General features: G+C 42.7%; 1 protein-coding gene across 5 annotated transcripts in view; it reads right to left on the minus strand.

Moving 5' to 3' along the window:
* Positions 1-25,231, minus strand: part of RNF130 (ring finger protein 130) — a 247,138-nt gene that overhangs the window by 154,546 nt on the left and 67,361 nt on the right. For all 5 annotated transcript variants that reach the window (XM_044281117.1, XM_044281116.1, XM_044281118.1 and 2 more), the window contains exon 2: positions 20,586-20,780. In XM_044281117.1, coding sequence (XP_044137052.1) covers positions 20,586-20,780 — 195 coding nt within the window. The remainder of the gene's footprint in view (positions 1-20,585; positions 20,781-25,231) is intronic.

Raw genomic sequence — 25,231 nt, forward strand, 5'->3', positions numbered from 1 at the left:
TGGAGCTAAATAAGAATATCTTTATTCACTTACAACAACCATAGATGTTGGCAATAAACACATTGGACACATAATATGTGTACGTGCACATACATATACAAAGCAGTGAGTAAACACAGCACTTTGCCAAGCTTTCCTAAAAACGCTTTGTTGAACATCATCCTCCTTTATCCTCGCACTCTTGTTTTCTAGCAAAACAAAAGATTCTGGGAAGGCGCCAGAGCGGAGATCTCGACAGGTTTTTCACTACTGAAACAATCTGCCTAATTTCAGAATCTGAAAGATGCAAAGATCGCTGCAGCCTGTTTACTAAACGGAGACAATGGAATTACAGTCCGGGTGACGTCAACTCATTACTGGGATGCGTAGAGAATGAACAATGACTATATCCACGTCCATGAAGAACGACTCCATAACTTGCCGTGCACAAATTCATTGCAATCTGTGCCGTATACTGATGAGCGAAAGGATTCGTATTAATCAAATTTATTCAAAAATTCCCATCATTGACCAGTGAGGGGCTGGCCCCGCTGCTTATTAGACTCCCCAGGATTGACAGGGACACACAACCCACCTGGCACTGTCAATCTCATGCTCTGAGTAGTGGCGCTTGTGCAGAGGCTCTGCTGCTGCAAACTGGGCACGTACTGCTAACATCTGGGTACACACAGAAGTGCAGTGGCACATGTACAGTCGGCATCTGCATTGCTCAGGTAGCAGCAGTAGAGCTTCTACGCAATCGCCACTACTCGGAGAAATGGCATAGCCATGAGATTGACAGGCTCAGGCAAGATGTGAGACCCTGTCAATCAAGGGGACGAGGGGAGTCTCTTGAGTAGCATAGCCAGCCCCTCACCACTCAGATTTTTGAACAAAGTAGATTTGTACAAACTGATTCACTCAACCAATTGAGCAATGTAAAAACATTCAAAACCTGCAAAAATTTTATTGACATTGAACTGTGTAATCTATGATGAATGTAGGAATTTCAATGTTAATACAAGGATGCTGAGAGTGTAGACAGAGAATGTTAGTAATCTGCCATGACCAAAAGTAGGGCTTTTGATTGACACAGCTGCAGGCACAAGACGGCATACAAATCAATCTACTGCTTTGGACTACAGCTGTAGCTCGATAGTTAAAGGGGTTTTACGAGATTTTTTGTTTACTTTTTAATCCAGGTAGATCATTAGTATCTGACTGGCGGGGTCAGACACCCAGGCCCCTAGCCACTCAGATGTTTAAGAAGGCAGAGGCACTCCTCCAGATAGGTCAACAGTATCTGATCATTGGGGGTCCGACACCTGAGACTCCCACCGATCAGATACTGATGACCTATCCTGAGGTCATCACTAAAGTGCTACAAAATGTGTAGGTGTAACCCCAGGCTAAAGGCTGATTCACATGACCGTGACTGAACTGAGAAACATGGTCAATGTGGGTCCTCGGACCTGAACTGACTGTATCAAAGTAATTATACACACTGGTATCTGGCTGGTGAATGCATATGCTCTCCTGAATTCAACTGCATTGCTGTCTTGAGGACGGTGATAAAATTGAATACTGCGGCAGGGCATGGCTCCCTGCCCTGATGTTCACACTCATTGGCAACAGGCCACTATACGAGGCAGTTTATAAATGGTGCAGGGACACAGACATCTCAGGCACAGAGTTCTTTTAGAATATTGTCTTCCTCTTTCCTTGGTCATTCCTAGGGGAAGTCCAGGCAGCATGCTGAAGGTAGGGCTGGCTTGGTGCTGTGGCCTGCATCAAACCTCTTAAGCCCCCTGCTGCATATGTTATGTAGAGACAATTGGAAGACAGGATATGGCAGATATTGATGTCCACCACAGAGGGTTACTTCTGAGACAGTATATTGTGCTGCACTGTGGTATGTGGTTCTGCTAGGATGGTATTTTGTACTGTATTATGGTATTGCAGACCCTATCTACTTGTTTTCCCCACCTTTTGTCAATTTGGACCCACCAACAACATGGGCCCACTTTTAGATTTTTTTATTCATTATTCAAGGGCCACTCTAAGTTCCCAGTTTGCCCCTGGGATCAGGACAAAATAAAAATTTTGCTTAATTCTTGTCTCCCCTGACATCATATGTCGGGGGAGTGTCGAGAGCTTCCCACCCACATCAGAGCGTTGGCCGAATCTGCTATTCTTGGTGAGTTCAGCTAACAAAAGACTAATGTGTATGGCCAACTTTAGGAGTCTTGTTGTAGACATTTTTCCAATTGAAAAGAAGTTCTATTTATCTGAATGGGGCAGTTTTGGAGGCAAGCACATTTCTGGAAGCCCCATTTGCATGAAATATTCAGATTGTTTCATTCACAGCTCGACTGGCACAGGGGATAAGATTATTTGTTTGGCTGACATCAACCAAAAACTGCAGACGGGGACTGACCTCATAGGATAATATTGGGGACGTCTTTATGCTGCATATTATATGGTGAAGGCACCTTGAGAGTCAAAAGCAAACTCTGAAATGATGACACCTGAAGCCAATGCAAGAATGTGCCTGGGTTGTTGCATAGCAAAGGTTCCCCTTATGACAACGGGAGATTTCCATCAGTGTGCCCTTCAGTTGTCATTGAGAGATACTGCAGGCCCCTACAGATAATAAATGACTATTTTTATACATATTCTATCTCTCCCTAAATGCCTCCTCAAAGGATGTAGACTTGGTTGACAAGTGATGATAAAAGGTCACTGCGTTTATGGAGTACAACTTTTTTTTTTTTTTTTTTGCATTTAAAGGGGTTGTCTGGTCTAGGAGCAGGACCTCTGCACCAAAAAAAGGAAAAAAAAAAAAAAAAAAACACTCCCGAGAGTTCCTAGTCCCTGCAGGACCAGAAAGTGGTTTTGTTTTTAGACCGCAGTGGCAAAAAACAGGCCTCAGTGATAAAATCTGTTTGAATGGCACATCACCGCACTGATGTGCACTTAAAGCAGATATACCAACTGAGGCCAGTCATTGGCTGCAGCAAACAAGGTACCAAACCACTTCCTGGCCCTGTGGGGAATGGAAGCTCCTGAGAACAGGGCAGCTGGGCGGGCATGGCGGGACTGCAGACAGGTGAGAAATTACCATATTTTTTAAGGAAACAAAAATCTTGCTAAAAAGTGTCTGTCTTATAGTCCACAGTCAGGGTGGTCCAGCAGTGCCAGACCCCCCAACTGCTTCCGTAAAGACTTGTAGAGCTCCCTCTGCCGCACACTCTCATAGACTTGAATTGATGTCTGCATCAACGTGCCTCTGTTCTCTGGCATCCTGAAGTCCAGGCAGGCTTGGGGGTAAAGTTCTCAGAAGACACTGCGGTTTGCACGTGGTGCATGCGTCCAGGAAAGGCGTCCCACTAGTATATAGCGAAGAAGGACTGGCTCTCACTTTCTTGACGATATGAAGGGACGTTTATTCAAGGCATAATAGCAACTTGCAGTTTGAAAAACGCTCAGGCTTGAGCCAGAACTAGTCACTGATGATGCTACTGCGGCTTGAATAAACGTCTCTTCATAACGACAAGAAAGTGAGTGCCGGTCCTTCTTTGCTATAAGACGCTTAGAAAGTGATCACGGAGCTGCCTCAGCCAGTCACAAGCTCTGGAAGTGAGGCGCATTGGACTGGTGGTGAAGTCAGTCACCACTCAATCAGCTTGGGACCGGCCTGGGCAGGTCTGTGATCTTGTTTTACACAGAGGTAAACTACTAAACACTGTGGGTCTTTCACTATAGTAACTACAGAGGATGCTAAATGATGAGTGGGCTGCAAAGGGGAACGCTGAGAGAAAATATGAAGGAACCCGAGAGAAAGCTGCCTGCCCTGGCAATGCTTCTCGGCATGGGTGGACGGTGTATTTATGTTTGACCTGAGGCTTGGCCAGGCCATGGAGGTACTGTTGTGTATTAGGACAGAGGGGAAAGAAACATTTCTCCCTATTGTAAGGGCAGGAATAATGACTAGCCATGCTACCAGTCTGGGGGGGATCAGCATAGAAGAGATAGGTGGCAATGGAGGACTGTTCTACCAAGCAGATGGTAAAATGGAGGAGGACACTGAAGATATAGGCTGTGTGGAGATCTGTAATAAATCAGTGTATAGCGCCTGAGACATCCCTGACCAGCAGCTGAAGTGGAACTACAGATACAAAAAAGCCAGACTATGCAACCTCTGGAGAAGTCCTGCTAAACCAGTTCTCCACAGAACTTCGATTGTGAGCCCAACCGGGGACAACATGATGATAATGTCTGTAAAGTGCTGTGGAATATGTCAGTGCTATATAAGTCAAATAAAATAAGGTAAACCAGCACACAATGAAATGACATGTGCCCAATGTCTCCTCCATTATATCTACAGACAGGGCACCGATTAGTGGCCCGTTGTCTGGATCTTTACATGTCCCAGCTACGATGTTCATTGCTATACTTGGTGTGTTAGTGGATGTTCAGGACTTGATAGTCTAAATAAGACTGAAGCCAGAAATAAAATCACTTTTCTGCACAGCCGACCGCGCTGAAGGTGTGACCGGACTTCAGGATGCCAGAAACCATCCCGCATCGTCACCCCCTGGTCTAGAAGTCTCAACCAGGCAAACATTATTTGTAACCATTATGTATAATAAAGATAATAGTGTGCGGTTGTGTGTGTGAGAGTGAGATGTATATGTAACAGTGCTGTGTGCATGTGCGTGTGTATAGATTATATAAGAATGACCAAATCCTCCATTTGCTCGCTCTGCGGTGAACACTCACTGCTGACTGGAGGACAGGACCTGCAAGACTTCATCACGCTGCAGCGCACTACATAGCAGAGGTGCAGGGTAATTAAAGCTTCATCTTGTTCACTTGAATGGGTGGAAGATGGTGTGCAGGTAAACACTGGAGGATTGCACGAACATTGCGGCCCCTTGATTGGCAGGGTGTAAAAAAAAGCACCCCACCCCCCCACTGATCTGAGATTGATGGACTATCTTGGGGACAGGCCATCAATATTCAGAAGCCAAAATGCATGTGGGAAAACAGAACACTGCTATAACATATTCTAGGTAGATATAAGGCCACAAATGCACAACGACCAATGTGCAACAGGGATATTGGGTATCCTGTTCAGAAAGTCATCAAGTCAAGTTATTGGATCAATGATGGAATAGTAAGTAAACACTGAATTGCTTGCCTTATGGCTCATGGACATTAAAGAACTACCCGCAAGCAGTCTCTGCTTCACTATATGCCGCTATATGGTTTTTCTGTGGGTGAATACCTCCATAATACAGAGTCTGATGGAACATGCCATGAGGCTAGAAATGCATCCTGAAATGCTACTGTCAACAGATCTTAAAGGGGCTGTCCGCTTTTGCTATATTGATGAGCTATCCTCAGAATAGGTCATCAATAGAGCAAAAGAGGACAACCCCTTTAAATATAGAGAGATGTATTTCCTATTTCCATAGATGAACTTTTTCTTTAATGCGATTTATCACATAACACAACAGCCAGCTATAAAAAGAAACAGCCTGATCACTTCCTCCATGATGCTGCTAAAAGTGCTGGAGCCTTATAGATAATGTAAAATCCAAGTAATCCCGTGGCTGTGACATGACCCGTTACATCACCCAGTGCAACCATACAGCTTGAACTGCCATCTGCTCTGATGATGTCCAGCAGATATGCCACAAGGCAAATACAAACAAGACCGTGACAATGCTAAAAGGACAACGTCACTGGGGTGTTTGCATTTCTTTATCTGGTTATAAAGCGATACATTTTGTTTTCAGTCTAACATCAGATGTATACCCATGTTCGAAGGCTGCAGAATATCCCATTGTATCCACTGGGATACATCACACATAGGATTCTACTGTAAAAATAAAAACACATATGTGGTTCCACGGTATAGGAAAGAACAGACTAAATACAGTGAAAAACTTGTATACCAACACATACCAGAGTATGGCTAAAGATGTGAACAGAGCCTTTTGCATTTCTACTGAATGTTACAGGATTATATTACAAGCTAAGGCCCTGATTCACTAAAACCAGGAGTCTTGATGGGGCCTGCGCTGAAGGAGGAGGCATGTAATTTATCATGAGGCGCCTCCTCCGGCAGTCCGTGCTCGGAGCTGCCATAGATTTCAGTCATAATTTACACCAGTTTCAGGCATAAATAATGACGAATGGGTCGGGGCTGATGGGCCCGTCCACACCCTGCCACCTTTTAATATTGGAAATATCTAGAAAAGTCAGAATGGCATTGAAAGGTCGTAAAGCTGGTGGATTTTCAACTTTCTAGAGCCAAAAAACGGGATAGGCAGAATAATGAATTTCCCCTGAGGGTCTGTTCACATGGTGTGGATTCTGCAACAAAAATGCATGCGGATCTTCCCCACTGATTTCAATGGACAATTCAAACATCAATGCATGTTAATTCAAACATCACTTTTTTCCTCTTGCAGTTTTACAAACTGGAAAAAATAATGTCCTTTCTTAACGCAGATTCTGCATCCAAAATTCCTATTGAAAGCTTATAAGAAAGAAAATCCACAGCTAAACCGCAAAAATGACGTCAGGGGAAAAAAATGCACCCAAGAAAACTGATGCGGATTTCACATCAGTTTATTTCTTTTTTGTATTATGTCCATATAAAGCACCCCCTTATACAATATCAAGCTTAAAGGGGTTCTGCAGTTTTTTTAAACTGATGATCTATCCTCTGGATAGATCATCAGCATCTGATTGGCAGGGGTTCCATGTGTTCAGCTGTTTGAGAAGGCAGTGGCGCTGGCAGTAGTGCCGCGGCCTTCTCGCTGTTTACTGCAGGCCCAGTGATGTCACGACTAGTATCAATGGCCTGGGCGGGACTAACCCCTGTTCACTTGGGGCTGAGCTCTGTCCCGGGTGTCGGACCTCCGCCGATCAGATGCTGATGATCTATCCAGAGGCTAGATCATCAGTTTAAAAAAAACAGCAGAACCCCTTTAAAGGGGTTCTCTGGGAATTAAGAAAATGTAAATACTTAAATATTACTTTATAATAAATATATTCTCAAATACCTTTCATTATTTATAATGGCTCATGTCGTCTAGGGAGCAATCATTAGGAGAAACAAAATCGCTGCCGTCCTGTTAGTGCACACAAAACCTGTCCTGATCACACAGCAGGACAAGTTAGTACACATCACTGAGCTAAAGAGCTGCCCCATCTCTGCTCTACCTGTCAGGGGTTATGATCCTAAATACAGATGATCTTCAGCTAAATCTCGGTAGGAATAGAGTTCCAGAGGAGACATCAAGTACAGAGAGGACAGAAAGGGCAGACTGTGGTAATGGAGACTGCATACAAGTGCTGCTCCTCATTATCCACATCCCCACTTCCTATCTGTACTTCATGTCTCCTAATGAACTCCATTCCTACAGAGATTAAGCTGAAGATCTTATCAGCAGTATTCAGGATCATAATCCCTGAAAAGTAGAACAGAGAGAAGGCTGAGGCAGCTCTTTAGCTCAGTGCTGTGAAGTAACTTGTCCTGCTGTGTGATTAGGACAGGTTTTGTGTGTACTGATAGGGCGACATTTTATTTCTCCTAATGAATGCTCCCCAGATAAAACGAGCCATTATAACTAATGAAAGGTATTTTGGGAATAAATTTAGAATAAAGTAATATTTAAGTATTTTCATTTTCTTAACTTAGCTGTCCTTTTTTTCAGACCAGACAGCGTGGCCAGAATTGAGGTGGTGACCATATTTACCTGATCCCCATCACACCCCTTTGGGTGGCACGTGACTGCTATGGCTAGTCATTGGCTGTGGCTGTTACGTGACTCAATTCAAACAGGACATGGACGTGGGTACAGGCCAGGATAAGCAGCTAACAAGGAGGTGCGATGGAGCCTGAACCCAGCAGCGGGGATCAGGCAAGTATGCTCCCTACCGAGGGTGTGGCCATGCTGGGCAGTCTGAAAAAAGGATAGCAAAAAGTGGACAAGCCCTTTTAAGGGAAGCTGTCAGGAGCTTCATAATGCCCGAACCCTGGGTGGTGTGAAATCCCAACAGACTGCCCGGTTACAAACAGATATGTTGTACTGTTAAAATCCTTCAGGCTTTCAAAAAGATAAGCCAGGAGAAGACAGTTCCCCTTGTAGATACAGCTATATGTTCTGTACCCCAGGTATATTGTGCCTAATGTTCTGTGCCCCCTGTATATAGTGCTCCATGCTCTCTGCCCCTTGTATATACTGCCATACATTCTGTACAACTTTTAAACACTACCTCATGCTCTGTGCCCCAGTACAGAGTGTCTAATGTTCTGTGCCTCATGCTGTCTGCCCCTTCTACCTAGTGCCATACTTTCTGCCCCCCCACTGTACATAATGCATCATGCCCCTTGTATATAGTGCCATACATTCTCTGTCCCCTGTATATAGTGCCTTGTCTACAGTGCCCCCTGTATATAGTCCATATGTTTTGTGCAACCTGTATATATTGTTTCATGCTCTATGCCCTCTGTATACAGTGCCATACATTCTGTGCCCTACGGTTAAAATATACTCACCTGTCCCTGGTCCTGTGTTGTCATCTTGCAGTGCAGGCCTGTGAATATTGCAGGAAGGTGCAGTGACGTCATCATGCTGCCTGTGTCAAATGGTGCAGGGAACTAATGGTTCCTTTGTGCCACCAGTGCTGTAGTAGCTGTTCAATTGCATCTCCTTCCTGGGGATGCAGATGCAACTGAGTACAGGGAAGCAGTGCTGGGAGCAGCGGCCGGGACCTGGTTGAACTGACACGGTGACCATGTGCCTGGGAAAGGGGGCCCAAAACAGGTGTGACTGAGCAAAGCTGGAAGAGTTTACTTGTCTAAGTCAACACACGTATAGTAGCAAGGCAATATGCAATGCTTCAGGAAAACGGAAAACTTGCCAAGTTCCTCCACAGTTCCCCCCTGAATATTTTTGAGATTTCAGAAAGGACTGATATTCAGAGCTGCTTGCTCACATGTTGTCCTTCCTTCCCTTCTTCCCCCTCTGTCCCCAGAAAACGGGAAGGATTGAAAAAAAGTTCTTTTTTAAATAAAAAAAATAAAAAAACAAGAGTATTTAAAGATCTGCCAAACTTGTACAAAGATCACAAGCAGTGATACTAGACACCACTATCACCTGGAAACCAAGGAGGATGTGGTCACGTGGCCCGGCATCCTTCAGCACCATTCCTTATATAACTGAGAACTATAAAAAGAACACCTTGTTTACACTGGAGACGCCTAGAAGAAAGTGGGAGGAAGACGGCAAAACAGGAAACATTTTAACAGAGGTCGATCTAGCGCATGGTTATTCATTCCCCTTTACCACACAAAACTAGAATGAAGGTGGCTGAAAAGACCCTTGAAACTGTACGCAATATACACAGTGGGGCAGCAAGGACATTTTGTGTGGCAGTGGCCTATGCTGGATACAGAATGTTCTAGTGCTGAAATGCAAAAACAAAAAACAACCAAAACCATATAGTAAAAGAAGTAGTGGCTACACTTGGTGAGTGGATATATATATATATAGGTGCTCACTCCACAGTGACCCACCCCAGGTTGTAGCAAGAAGAATAAATTGTTGTGAATAGATAGAGGGCACACAAAATATCTGGGGTAATGTGGACTGAACAATAAATATATATATATATATATATATATATATATATATATATATAACCTATTTATACATAGATAAAAAGTCAGCAATCCATACCATAGGGGATAAATATTAAAACCAGTCATATATCTGCAGAATAAATATGATACTTCAAAAGTTGGTGAATGTCAAATAATTTAATTCATTTACCCTATAAAAAGACCTCCATATCAGTCATTTGCTGTTGACCACTGAAGAAGGAACAGTGTTGTTCCAAAACGCGTTTGGTACACAGCAAGGACCAACAAGGAGCCATTTTATCAAAGCTATACAATAAGGATTCATCGTTTACAAGTTACTTTTTTGGCCGCTTTCTTCTGTTCCGGCACCAGCTTTTTCAGAGACTACTAGTACTAGTATCATCACACAGCTGATGGACTGAGTCACGTGATTCACTTTAACACACGTGGGACGCCACGTATTGAGAGTAGAACGTGACTCCACGCTGAAAGATCCAACGCCGACTTCTCAGTCCCGCAGTGAAACTCCAATTGTGCAGCCACAACACCCACCGGACCAGTAATGTACACAAAAAATATCTGTGTGTGTGTCCGCATTATAACAAGTTTGGGTGTGAAAAGTGAACCACGGAGTGCTGTTAAAATTGTGAGGAAAACAGGTGCTTTCATTTGAGATCTTGAAGAGGTGTGGATACGGTGCTTTATATGAACGATCTGTTCACCTATAACCAAGTGCAATTATTTGACATTGACCAACTATTGAAGTATCATGTTTATTCTGCAGATATATGACTCTGGTTTTAATATTTATCCGTTATGGTATGGATTACTGACTTTTTATCTATGTATAAATAGGTTTTATATATATATATTAATAAATATTTATTGTTCAGTCCACATTGCTCCAGATATTATGTGTGCCCTCCATATATACACAATAAAAACAAAACCATGCCAAAAGAAAAACCTGAGAACCCTACAGTCCATACGGTCAAGCCCAAATGGCGGCTACCACCCAGCAGTGTCTTGCATTTACGCACCAGGCTTTACTACCAACATAGCTTCTTTTGAGATCCCTCAGTGCCACTACTAGGGTTCCTAAGCACGGGTGGGTGCCACACCAGGGGGTACAGTGCAGGATCTGGTGTACACACAGCATTAGAGGTGACCACACACTTTAGATTAGTAGGCTGAGATATGAGAGAATGCTGAATGAATAATTGTCTGGTGAACGACTGTTCCACAGACACAGCCATACACATTTCAGTCCATATTGGCTGTTACAATGGTTCAAAGTGGTCATACATGTACAGTGACATAGAGAGAAGAACGAACAGTCTCTATGGGAGCTAAATGTCCGTCCTGCAATCCTTGTGCCCAGCTATGGTATGTGGAGAGCAATGCACTGTTTATATCTATCTATATAAAGCCTCAAGCATACCGATGCAGAGAGCACACAGGTGACACCCATGTACTGTCCACTGTCCTGTGCAATCCACAAAAAACACGGATTGGACGCGGATGCAAAATACGGTGATGTGCATAAGGACTAATCCTGGACTAGGTCATTGAGATAGAACAAGTGTCATAATTCTAGACTCGCAGTAATAATAATTTCTATAATATATGGAACATACCAGTACAAAAACAAATGTGACCAGCAAACCATATACAGCAAACACCCCAGTCCTGGGAAGGGGTTAAACAGTGTAGCTGCTGAGGTGGAGATACCTGATGGCAAACACCTCTTGGGAACCTAGGGAATGGAGGGGCTTGGCAGAACTGCTCTGCTCCTGCTCTTTGGATAGAGTTTTGTTCAATCATTAACCTATCCCCCAAGGTCTTGACGGTAGAAGCTGCTGGATGTACTTCTATTCCTTCTTGGAAACTTTGTACGTGGACAGAATCGAGCAAGTTACAAACAGTTTCTAACAATTATAGTTATTGTAATGTAGTATAAAGTAGCTATAGTTATAAAGTTATAGAATGACACAGAAGTCAGAGAAAACTGAAGAACAACGGTACACACTGCCCAAAAATGTATCTAGTCATGATTTCATCTGGTATGATGCGACTGTCGACATCTATCAGATACGTGGATATGTCAATTTACTAAACTGTTAACAATTGACAAAGATGATAAAGAATATGTGTCCTTTTTAGAGCCTTTTTACACAGGTCAAGGATTGGGGCAATTACCGGGGATGACCATTTGTACAAAAGTTTGTTTCTGATAACTGGGTAGTGTAAAGGTGACAACGATCGCTCGATAAAATCTTTCATGTGGCACCAAAAAGAACGTACAGTCAAAAAACAAGGAAACTTTATGGGGACGAACAATTGTAGTAACGATCATTCATTCCCATATACATCACAATCGTCGCTGCATCAAAAAACAAGAAAACTTTATAGGGACGAACAATCGTATTAACGATCATTCATCCCAATATACATCACAATCATCGTTGCATTTATATGCAGCTAACAAGTGATGAATGTTCATTCCCAACAACTTCCCTCTCTATAGGTATGTGTAGGGCCCTTACAGCTTGCTATGTATACATGCATACAACAGGTTATGCCCAGAGTGGGGTCTGATGGGGTGGGCATAAGATTCCAAGAACACCAAAGAGAAAATCTGTCATCTTTTGCCACCACAGGACCTACACTAGGGTATGACACACCTGTCATTCACAACAAAAGGTAGGGGGGGGTGACCCCATCATGAACATAGCCAACTACGGGTTCAGTGTATTCTTTTATTGCTTCTTTTAGCCATAAAATGGTGTACAGGCGAGTGTCTGTAACACGCAGATGTTACACAGTGCAGCATATTCAGCATACATGTCCGCTTTAATAGACTTGTTATGGTAGACGAGGATAGATCCTACTGCAGCATTTATCTAACCAGATACTAAGCAATGCTTCTGAGGGAATGCAGTTAAGATTGCCAGAGATGATGAAGTAGATAGTGATAAGATGGTAAATTGTCCGTTTCTTCCAAGGAGAACATCAATACACATTTGAAAATATGACACTCTTTCTGAAGCAATTACAGACCTCCACGGCTGTTGTCCTGCAGCCAATATTATCCACAAGAAGGAAACACACAAGGCAGGGCAGCGAGGAACCCAGCCCCAAGCCAATTGTCTTACTTTCTCATACTAAGGCATCATGCACACGACAGTATTTTTTCACGGTCCGCAAAACAGGGCTCCGTTGGTCCATGATCCGTGACCATTTTTTCATCTGTGGGTCTTCCTTGGTTTTTGGAGGATCCATGGACATGAGCCTGGCCATGCAATGCAAGTCAATGGGGACGGATCCGTTTGACGTTGACACAATATGGTGCAATTGCAAACGGATCCGTCCCCATTGACTTTCAATGTAAAGTCAGGAGTCCCTATCAGAGTTTTCTCCAATCCGATGGTATGTTTTAACTTGAAGGGTCCCCATCACCATGGGAACTGCCTCTATGTTAGAATATACCATCGGATTTGAGTTACATCGTGAAAACTCATATCCGACAGTATATTATAACGCTTCTAGTTAGAATATACTACAAACTGTGTAAATGACTGCCCCCTGCTGCCTGGCAGCACCCGATCTCTTACAGATGTGCCGCACCTGAAGGGGTTAATTGTGCGTATCATATCCCCCTGTAAGAGATCAGGGGCTGCCAGGCAGCAGGGGGCAGACCCCCTCCCTCCCCAGTTTGAATATCATTGGTGGCACAGTGTGCGGTCCCCCCCCCCCCCGGCCCCCTTCTATTGTATTTATAACATTGGTGGCACAGTGTGCGGCCCCCCTCCCTCCCTCTATTGTATTTATAACATTGGTGGCCAGTGTGCGGGCCCCCCCTCCCTCCCTCTATTGTATTTATAACATTGGTGGCCAGTGTGCGGCCCCCCCCCTCCCTCTATTGTATTTATAACATTGGTGGCACAGTGTGTGGCCTCTCCCCCCCCCCCCCCCCCCCCCGATCATTGGTGGCAGCGGAGTTCCGATCGGATTCCCAGTTAAATCGCTGGGGCTCCGAACGGTCGCTACTACACCGCACACTGGCCACCAATGTTATAAATACAATAGAGGGGGGGGCGCACACTGGCCACCAATGAAATTGAAACTGGGGAGGGAGGGGGGTCTGCCCCCTGCTGCCTGGCAGCCCCTGAGGGGTTAATTGTACGGATCACAGCCCCCTGTAAGAGATCGGGTGCTGCCAGGCAGCAGGGGGCAGTCATATACACAGTTCCTAGTATATTCTAACTAGAAGCGTCCCCATCACTATGGGAACGCCTCTGTGTTAGAATATACTGTCGGATCTGAGTTTTCACGAAGTGAAAACTCAGCTCTGAAAAAGCTTTTATGCAGACGGATCTTCGGATCCGTCTGTATGAAAGTAACCTATGGCCACGGATCACGGATGCCAATCTTGTGTGCATCCGTGTTTTTTTCACAGACCCATTGACTTGAATGGGTCCGTGAACCGTTGTCTGTCAAAAAAATAGGACAGGTCATATTTTTTTGACACCTATTGCCTTGTGGGATTGTGCACCCGTCCTTATGTCCACCTCGACCTTCTCCTACGATACCGCTACAGCTGATGGGATTGTCTCTAAAGTGACAGCCTCTAGTGACTTCCTACATATCTCGCATAGCGAGGTCAAAACTAGGGATCTCGAAAGAGAACATAAAAAACTTATTGGCTCTGAGCTCCACTGTGCTACTCTAGCTGAATACTACAAGAATGCCTTGATACCACGTGGACTAAGAGTTCATCTTAGACCGAATCTTTTTCCAACTAACAAAGATTACTGCGAAAAATTTGAAACAATACTTAATAAATGCTCGATGGACATTATTGTCCTCAGCATAGATTATCTACAAAAATCTATTCTTGAATCAAAAGATAAAATCGCGGCTATTGAGACACAGCTTTCAGCTACTATTTCCCCTCAGGAGCTCAGTGACCTCAAAAATCAAATTGAAAAAACTCTGGAAGAGCATCGTAAATATATAGAACAAACCAAAAGGTCCAAATACATCCGTGATACAGAAGACTACCAGTTACACCGTGTATACAGATGGCAATGGCAAGAGCAGAATACATATGGACATTATCCCAATGCAGACTACGCATCTTCCTCCTCGGGCAGCGAAAGACCAAATTACCGCAGACAGCGTTTTTTCAACCGGCGCGGGAATCGATCCCGCCGAAAGCCAAGAGGATACGGAGGGGACGACATTCTAGCCGAAACAGAGATACCGTCAATGCAGACCAGGTCCCAGGTAGTGACCTAGTCATTAATATCTCTTCTAGAACTCTATCTCCCGCTGAAATATCGGTTCTCTCGAAAGGTCTCTCCTTCTGTCCCATTTCCCCTTTACATCAGTTTGATCTCACCCAAGATCTACATAGATTTTATCGCTCATTGCGATTAAAAGCGTTTTTTGCATTGTCAACCCCTACTGAAAAATCTATTAGCCAAGATAATCTGTCTGTATTACACCTAGGTCTTAAATCCAGAAGCACTTTCATGCCCCCTAAATCCGATCATAGTGTCGAAGCCTACATTGACCTCGTTGACAAAGAAATACGACAGGTACTAGAAGCCCAGAAAAAGGGTACATATCCAACATCGAAGAACTTATCTAATATTGAACATACAGCTCTCACGACTCTGACTAACGACTCTAACATTACAATCAAACCTGCTGATAAGGGGGGCGCCATAGTAGTGATGGACACCAAATATTACGTCCAAGAAATTCAAACCCAACTTTCAGATACAGCAACATATGAGCCAATTTCATCCAATCCTACTTTCAAAATTCAGAAAGAAATTAATTCATGTTTAGATTCCGCTTTACAACAGGGCATAATTGATAAGGCCACATTTGATTTCTTACATAATGATCACCCGATGATGCCAGTATTGTATACACTCCCCAAAATTCACAAAAATCTAGAAAAACCACCAGGCCGGCCAATCGTAGCCTCGACTAACTCACTACTTTCACCTCTGTCTATTTATTTAGAAAAAATTCTGACACCACTGATCAAAAAAACGGACTCATTCCTTCTAGATACTAGCCATTTTCTAAACATTATCTCTACTATGGGTCCCTTACATCATGATACATTCTTGGTAACACTCAATGTTTGCAGCCTGTACACCTCCATACCTCATGATGGGGGTGTACAGGCCGTTTCCAATATTCTTCAGACCTCCTCCTTATCTCTTATACAACAGAAGTTCTGCATTGATTTATTACAACTAGTGCTACGACGGAACTATTTCATGTTTGGCGATGAATATTATATACAACGGAAGGGTACAGCAATGGGGGCTAATGTAGCCCCCCCTTACGCAAATGCGTTCATGGCAAACTTCGAGTCAACACATGTATATTCTTACCCTACCTTTCAACAACATTGCAAAATATGGCGCCGTTACATCGACGATATCTTCCTGGTGTGGGAAGGCACCCGCGATTCGTTCGACCAATTTTTCGACTTTCTCAATAACATCACAGCAGATTTACGATTCACGGTTACCATCAGTAAACATTCAGTTCATTTTCTTGATACACTAATAGTCAATACTGATGGCAAACTCACAGTGGACTTATATAAGAAACCCACTGATAGAAACACCCTCCTTCTCTTTTCCAGTAATCATCCTCAAAATACCAAAACATCCTTACCAAAGTCCCAATTTATGCGAGTCGGACGAATCGTGAGTGAATCCCACACCAGGGAGACCCGTCTACAAGAAATGGCTCAAAGGTTTCGCACACGCGGTTATCCGCAATCACTTTTAGACAAGGAGCTCAAACAAATATCTCCACAGGCCGCCTCCATTGATAGATCAAGCAACAAACCAAATCCTGTTCCACGAATACCGTTTATCACTACCTACCACTCATTAGTACCGAAGATACATCAGATCATCCGTAAACACTGGCCATTGCTCAAAAAATTTCATCCAGAAATTTCAGAATTCTCTTACCCAATGAGAATGTGTTACAAGCGCCCACGTAACCTCAGAGACTCCTTAGTTCATGCGGACATTGGCCCACAAAAACCCAAATTTATACAGCCTACTCTGGCTCCTCGGAAAAATGGGACGTTTCCCTGTTTAAATTGTGCGCAATGTACCAATGTGAAAAAAGGCAACACATTCTCTCATCCACACTCTGGCAAAATATACAACATTAAAGGCTACTACTCTTGTGCAACATCCTATGTAGTCTACATGATTAAATGCCCATGTGGTCAGGCATACATTGGCGAAACCTCCCAATCCATCCGTGACCGCATCAGCAAACATAAATCTGACATTAGGTGTAAAAAAACTGAACTTCCCATACCTCATCACTTTTTACAGTCACAGCATACAGTTAGCCAGCTACAATTCCAGATTATTGATCACGTACCAATGCCAAGACGGGGTGGCAACCGCAAACTGTTATTGCGGCAGCGAGAGTCCTTCTGGATTTACGAATTAAAAACTATTACACCTTATGGATTAAATCGGGAGTTTGATCTATTAATCTAAATTAAATAATCTGGTATGACTAATTTGACACTTGTATTGAGATATATATATTTGAATGCAGTTCTCGATCATAATTGTCTTCTTAACTACATATCTCCTGTTTCTCCATTCAGACGCGCTGACACTTAGGTATAGGTAGGCCTATAAACGTAAATATATGTTGTCTTCTACTACAATGTTGTTCTAAAACCTTTAATTCCTTTAATTAATTTGTTTTGGAGGTTGATAGATATTACATAACGATAGTGAGGGTGGCCGATATTATAAATGTTATTGGTTCTATTATCCAAGAACAACTGTACTTAAGTCTATTCTATATATATATATATACTACCCTCATTTTCACATTATCTTATTTTGTACTAACTTGTACTAATTTATATTTGTAACTAATCCAGACATCTATTGCGATTTAGAAGAACTGAGACCCGGAATTTAATTTGACGATGGTACATAGCATAACATCTCAAGATACAAGATATATAACGACTTACACCATGGAAAATGAACAACTCGACTATTTGCCAATTTTGATTATATTTTACATAAATCACTGTCAAAGTTCTTCTATATCTGATGATATTGTTTATTTCGTTGTATACGCCGCTATTCTATATATTAATATGCCGCTATTTACTCTGTTGCCCAGTGTTTTGGAGCTATGTGTATTTCCTTGGACGATACTATTGATCACTTCCACGCATGCGCCATCTACTGATCCGCGCTTTTAGGTAAAACTAGACGCCTAGTGATGACGCATTATCTATGCGCCCTGCGTTCCACACACATGCGACGCGATCTGATGACGCTGCGCGATGACGTCAGACGCCGCTTCTCACGTGTCAGCTCACTATAAACGAGCAACACATCGTCAGTTCATACTATACCACCAACGATTACACATCGCTCCAGAAGCACATTAGGTAAGACATTTGATCATTTCTCCTACTTTGATCTTGGACTGCATTGTGAATTTATGTATACAAACTTCTTTGATATATTACTTTGCTCCTCTGATAAGATATGCATTAGAGGGCTGAATTTGCATTTATGATGGACTCATAATATTTTTGTGGTGGACAACTCGAGCTGTATGGTTGATAGCTGGTCATGCATGATCCTCCTTCCCTTTCATTTCCTTATTTTTGTGACCAGGTCCAAATTATATACATAGTTGCCTATATCTAAAGGAGCATTTGACCCTGGTGCCATTAATAATTTTCTAGTATCCATGTTAATATTCTATATTGCCCTAAGCGGATTTGGATCCCATGACCTGCCCTCGCCCTGGGGCTCATTTTCCCCACCATAAAATATACTAACACTCATTCAGCTGTACTACTTATGATTTTCCTCATTATGTGGATTGCTACTTTTCTTTGCTTTTCTTAATTACCGTTCAATGTCCGACTATTGTACTCCAACAACCTAGTGATGTCATATATATTTCTCTGTATTGCCCACAGGCCGTGACCAAGGTCCGGTTAGGACCGAAACGTTGGCCCTGCTTTTTCAGTTCTTTCTGATACAATATCTGTTGGTGTTGGACACAATAAAAATACAACATTCTTTTGCAAACTAATGGTTGAGTGTGCCGTGGATTTATGTATTATATATTTTTTTGACAGACAGGATACACGGAGGCGGATGACAAACGGTGCATTTTCCTAGTTTTCAACGGACCCATTGAAAGTCAATAGATCCGCAGAAAATCACGGAAAACGGAACAACGGCCACGGGTGCACACAACGGTCGTGTGCATGAGGCCTAACACTGGGAATATTTTTTTGAAGCCCAAATGAGACAAAAATCTAAAGGGACACTGCACACTGTGTTGTGCCCGATGCAGGGGGTGATGGAGCGGGGCATGATACTTGATCCCCAAAACACCAAAGAGAAAATCTGTGGATGAGCTTTCCTTCAAGAAATCAGCAATGCACAGTCCACACAGTTTTTTGGAGGAGGTTTAGAAGCAGATTTTCATGCAGTTTTTTTTCCAGCCAAAGCCAGAAGTGGATACAACAGGAAGAAGTATAAATCCTCCCTTTATATTTCCCATTCCTTTTAAATCCACCTCTGGCTTTGACAGAAAAGCCAGCGAGAAACTCTGCCTCAAAACTTCCTCCAAAAAGTGTATGTGAACCTACCACAACTGCAGTCAGTAAGGAATGGTCCTGCTGGACAGAAGTATCTTGTGAGAGTTATCAGCACTCCAGAATGCACAAGATGTGTTATACGTCAAGAATGTGGTATCCAGGGTTTGGCAGTGGGCACCAAAGTTAGCATGATGCAGACACGAAGGCTGGGGGCTAGCTTTTTGTTTGATTTCTACTGATGTTCCACTTAAAAATTAAACTGGCTCCTGAATTGGTCTGCCTCTTACAATCGAGTGTGTTTTGGCCTTTCCAGCTATATGGTTTTGAGCTCTACGGCTGGTATTATGGGCACCATGGTTGACTATATGTGGGCACTATTGCTATTTTGTGCTAATTATTTAATGAAGTAAATACACTTTAAACTTCTTCAACATTTGCTAGTACGCAATACCAATTATACCTGCCAGTACGTGGCCATTATTGACTGGCACATTCATATATTCATACAACTAAAACAGATATATGTTCTACATGTGATACTAATGTACACACTATAGAGCATACTATTATAGTTAAAGGGACAATGTTTCTTTTTATCACATATTTAAACCATATGTGAATATTTTATATAAAGTTCGATAGTTTTCTGGACGTAATTTTTTAAAGCCAGTTCATGTATCCTACTTTCTGTCCTTGCCCTTGGTTTTGTCCCCATTCATTGTCAATGGGGACAAAACATAATGCTCCAAAATGCATTCCATTCTGTTCTCATACCGGAGAGCAAACCACAGCATGTTGCAGTTTGCTTTCCGCCCTGGGATGGGGAACAAAACGGACCCGTCGCGGCACACAATGCAAGTCAATGGGGATGGATCTGTTTTCCCTGACACAATAGAAAACCGATCCGTTCCCCATTGATGTTCAATGGAGTTCATAACGGATCCGTCTTGGAAATGCCGGATCCAGCAAAAACGATAGTGTGAAAGTAGCCTAAGGCAGTTGTCATCTGTCATATTGTCTGTGAATTCTACACCTATTATCACGTGGATTACCTTGCAGATAACATATTCCCCTCACAACACCAGAAAACCTATCTGTATAGGTCTTATTTAACCCTTTCTGATGGAAGCTTTCCTTTAAGATCACATCGTATGACATAATAATTGAACATTTATGTACTACCAAATCATAATTTACATATAGGGATTAAAAAAAAGACAGCCCCTCAGATATTAGTATAATTACAGGTTGTGCTGAATTCAGTTATAGTGACATGGACCTTACCTTGATGGGTCATGGTCACGGTATCTTCATTTGAATTGTTGTTATAGATGACCACAGCAGTAGCATTATGGGATGCCGCTCTCAGGATTTTCTCTTTGAACGTACAGTTTCCACGCTGCAGAAGAGCAACCCAGTGCTTGGTGTTCGGAGGCACAGGGAAACGTATGTGCGAGTCACAACCCTGTCTGTCTGGAGCTGCCAAAATAAAAAGAAAAACCGTGTCGATGAGGAAAACAAAATGGTGTCAACTAACATTTGTTTTCACCTGGGATTAAGGAGATATGAGACTATTGTCATGCACCAAGTTTCCACATTTTAAAATTCAGCTATCTCAGCCACATTCACCGGGGATTAAATCAAGCACACAGCCATGTAATCTCCACAGACAAACATTGGTGGTGGTATGGGGTGTACAGAAAAGCTCAGATGCAATCTTTTATACAATTCAGTTAATGAAGTTCTTAGACCTGTCCCTGTATTATCAAGTGGAAGCATCTAGGAGTACCAACAGCTCAACCAAGAAGCATGAACCACGCCAACTGGGGCCACATAGACTATGTACAACCAGTAGACTATCCTCTGTTGCACCACTAGCTATAGAGTTACAAACTGATTCAGCAAGTGACATCTACACAAGAAATGGACATCAGGAGCTTCTTTAAATGAGTTTCCATGGTTGTCATGGTTGAGTAGCTGCATAAAAGATCACCAAGAGTCACCAATGGCAAGCATCAGCTGTCGGTAGACTCTAGAATCCCGAATCATGTTTGATCAACAAGAAGTCTGATGGACGAATCTGGGGTTGGCAACATCTAAACAACTCTACCTCTACACAAAAATACATAGTGCTTAGGAGGTAGGATTAAGGTATGGGGCTGCATTTCAGGGTGTGGCACCTTAGTTCCAGTGACGGGTAATGTCAATGCTATGGCATGCATAGACATTTTATGATTCCATCTTTGTGACATCAGTTTGGCGAAGGACGTTTTCAGTTCCATCTTGACTGTGTCCCTGTGCACAAAGTGAGGTCATAAAGACATGGTTTCAGGAGTTTGGTGTAGAAGAACTCGAGATGTGGCTACATCCTGACCTCCACCCTGTCTGTTCATAGCAAATAAGTTTCAATAAACACCCAGAACCATACAATCCCAACCTGTCTCCGTTTTCATCCATGAACTTGAAACAGATTCTAAACTGCTTTGCTTTGACTTTATTACTGGAGTCAGAGTTAGTGTTACGCCTCTCAGTCTGTTACTAAACCTGGCTTCATACAGTACATTACTACAAATGTATAGGATGTTTACGGATTGATGCTCGAAACTGTGCTTTCCGTTACCAAGTCCAACAAAAAAAAGTGTACAAGAATTCAGTCCATTACAGACCCCGGGGAAGAAGAAAGGCCCCATGACCTACTTCCCAGCAATCCAACCAAACCAAAGGGCTCTGCAAGGGTCAGGAAGCAGGCACATACCTTGCATACAAGGCTGAAAACTCATATTGCTAGGGCATGCCACCAATGCCTAATAGGAGAGGGTCTCACCTCTGGGATCCGTATTTATACTTAGAATGTAGCTGGCAAAGTCCTGGAGGGCACAGAGTGTGAAAATAGCCAAATTGAGTGCGTCGCTTGGCTATTTTTGGCGCTTCCATAGGAATGAATGGAGGGCGGATGCAAATGCACGGTGCACACCCTCCAGTACTTTGCCGGCTCCGTTGTAAGAATAGGTGCCGGGACTCGCACGTATCAGACATTGGGGGCGTATCCTAGCGATATGCCCCAATGTCTGAGGTGAGACAACCCCTTTAATCCTCTTTCCATCTGCCCCATTAGTACGTATAATAGAAAGGGGTCATCCATTCAGGCCTCCTATCATGAGCCAGAACCACTATAAAGGGCTGTTGTCACTCCCAGTGGCAATCAGTCATCAGCAGTGATCAGAATTGTAGTAATACAAGGCACCCATTGAAAAGACTTGAGTCCAGAGTGGGAGCTCTCTGACTGACTCATACAGGGGGTATTATCCCTTTATGGAGTTAGCTTCTTTAATTAAAGGGGTTGGTAAATCAGTGTGACAATTATTTTTATGTCTGTTCAGACACAGAAATAACAAATATATAAATCTGTGTCTGGCTATAAAAAACCTGTATTATGTGTACAGGGCACAACAGGAGCCTGTAGATAATGGGAGCAACACAGAAGTGACCGGTACAGATACATCAATAACTTGGTTGCCTTATATTATACTGCCATAATACAACATGAAATAGGAGTGTGATAATGATAGCATTGTACATAACCGCTGACAGCATCTTTTAAAAACCCTGTTCATGTTCTAACTAAAGCAGGAGATGAAAAATCCATGCACTCTCTATAAACACTTTAATGCATATAATACCGCTCTTTGTTCTTCCACCTGCCACAAATACATCACCTTGGAGAAAAGGAAGCAAAATATCTAAAAATCACTTTACAATTAGATCATGCTGAATCGGTGAAGAAGAAAGACGGCTCTTCGTCTCTTTTGTAGCGCGTCTTTAGTGGAGATTAAAGGAATTGAATGTTATGGGCAGCGGTGACTAAAGGGATGATTTGTTTCGCTATTTCATGTACGGATATTCAATTAGCTGTCAAATGAGAACGCGGCCACTTAGGAAATAACCGTGATTTCAGTCTCCAGCAGCCATAGACTTCACAGAAGAACAAGGAAGTCAAAGTCCTACCAATAATTCTAAACAGATATAATGTGAGGAAAGGACAGACGATCTATACTTCTACTGTGTATACACAAAGCCCCAAAAAAGGGATTTTCTGGACTTTATTAGTGATGGCCTATCTGTTATTCAATGTATGACGCTGTGCTCGGCAAGCAGTGGGCAGGCTTTAGCCTCTTTACATAGTTGATTGGCTAGGGCACCGCGTGTCAAATGCCCACCGATCAGATACTGACGACTTATCCTATCCTACAGGTCATCAATATTAAAACCCCTTTAAGGGTACTGTGTCGTCAGAAAATGACCTACTATTTAAATCTCAAGTTGAAGGGTTGTCTCCCTTCAGCAAATAGCATTTATCATGTGTAGAAAGTTAATACAAACCACTTACTAATGTATTGTGATTGTCCATATTGCCTGGCTTTGTATTCTCACTATTTTTGATTCTACATTAGCGCATGCGCAATGCACTTATTCTATTCCCAATAGATACTTGGGGCTGTACTGCACATGCACCAATTTTAAATCATGTGCAAGAATACAGGGTCAGGTAAAATGACATACCTAATGCCTGACCCCGTCAATCAACAGCCTAAAGGGACAGATTGTGCAGAGAAAGGAGGTATGCACCGAGAACAGCAGGAACGCCCTCAGTGCACTTAACAGCTAATTTGCATATTGATTAAATGTTTAAAATATTACTATTTTCAGTCCAACAAGCCATCCTGTTTGGTTTCTACTGAAAGAGAGGACACTGCAATACTTGCCACACAGGGAGAGGCAGGAAGACCTACTATCTATGTCTACATCATTCATGAATGAAAAATAGGGCGGAAGTACTACAAAATATACAGGGAGAGATCAGGAAACGGTAATATATACAGGGAATGGAAATAGTACTAGGGTATACTGCATTAGGGCTCATGCACACAAACGTATTTTCTTTCCGTGTCCGTTCTGGTTTTTCTTTTGGACCACATACGGAACCATTCATTTCAATGGGTCCGTAAAAAAAACGGAAGGTACTCCGTGTGCATTCCATTTCCGTGTGTCCGTATTTCCGTTCCGCAAAAAAATAGAACATGTCCTATTATTGTCCGCATTACAGACAAGGATAGGACTGTTCTACTAGGGGCCAGCTGTTCCATAGTGCAAAATACGGAATGCACATGGACGTCATCTGTATTTTTTGCACACCGGAAAATACATACGGTCGTGTGCAAGAGGCCTTACTCTGGAGGAAAACGGTGTGCTGCTCCTACTAGCTGTGTGACCACATTACCCTGAAACCTAAGCCCAAAGAGGGTAGTCACCCAGTCGGCACTTGGACGACTGCCATGTAACAACCCGTAAAGGGAAAGCATTAATGAGGTAGATGTAGAACAACTGAAGTCAAAGAAAAAAATATAGGTTTCTAATTTTTTTCCTCATTAGTGAAAAATGTGTAATATTAACAGGAATAAAGGAATTATGATTGCGACACAAGTCATGTACCTGTCCACATTTGCCTTGTGGAAAACATCAGATCTCTAGAAGGACAAGAATAATGGCAGCATAATAAAGTCTGTTTTCTCTCACGTGGCAGTCTCTAATTTTCAGGCTGAGTGCTGGAGTTGACATACCATTTTCCCTATCAGCCAGTTCTGTGAAATAAATTATCGTTGGCCTTCTTTCAGGATCATCAATTATCTACAACTTTCCTGTAGGCATTAAAAATGGCAATGTAAAAAAAACCAGGTAACAGAAAGATGTAAAGAACGGCACTGGAATAAGGAACTGACACAGGGAGGAATGCATGTCAATGCATGTGCCAACAATATACAAAAGAAGCCGTGAAACTGGGCACACATGCCAGCTCTGTGTAAAGCTGAGCTGCAATACACGTGCCCTATAGACAGGTACAGCACTGTTTTCGGAAGAAAGCAGCCATGTTG

Source organism: Bufo gargarizans, chromosome 2 (genome assembly GCF_014858855.1).
Source record: "Bufo gargarizans isolate SCDJY-AF-19 chromosome 2, ASM1485885v1, whole genome shotgun sequence".
In the NCBI taxonomy this organism is placed as follows: Eukaryota; Metazoa; Chordata; class Amphibia; order Anura; family Bufonidae; genus Bufo; species Bufo gargarizans.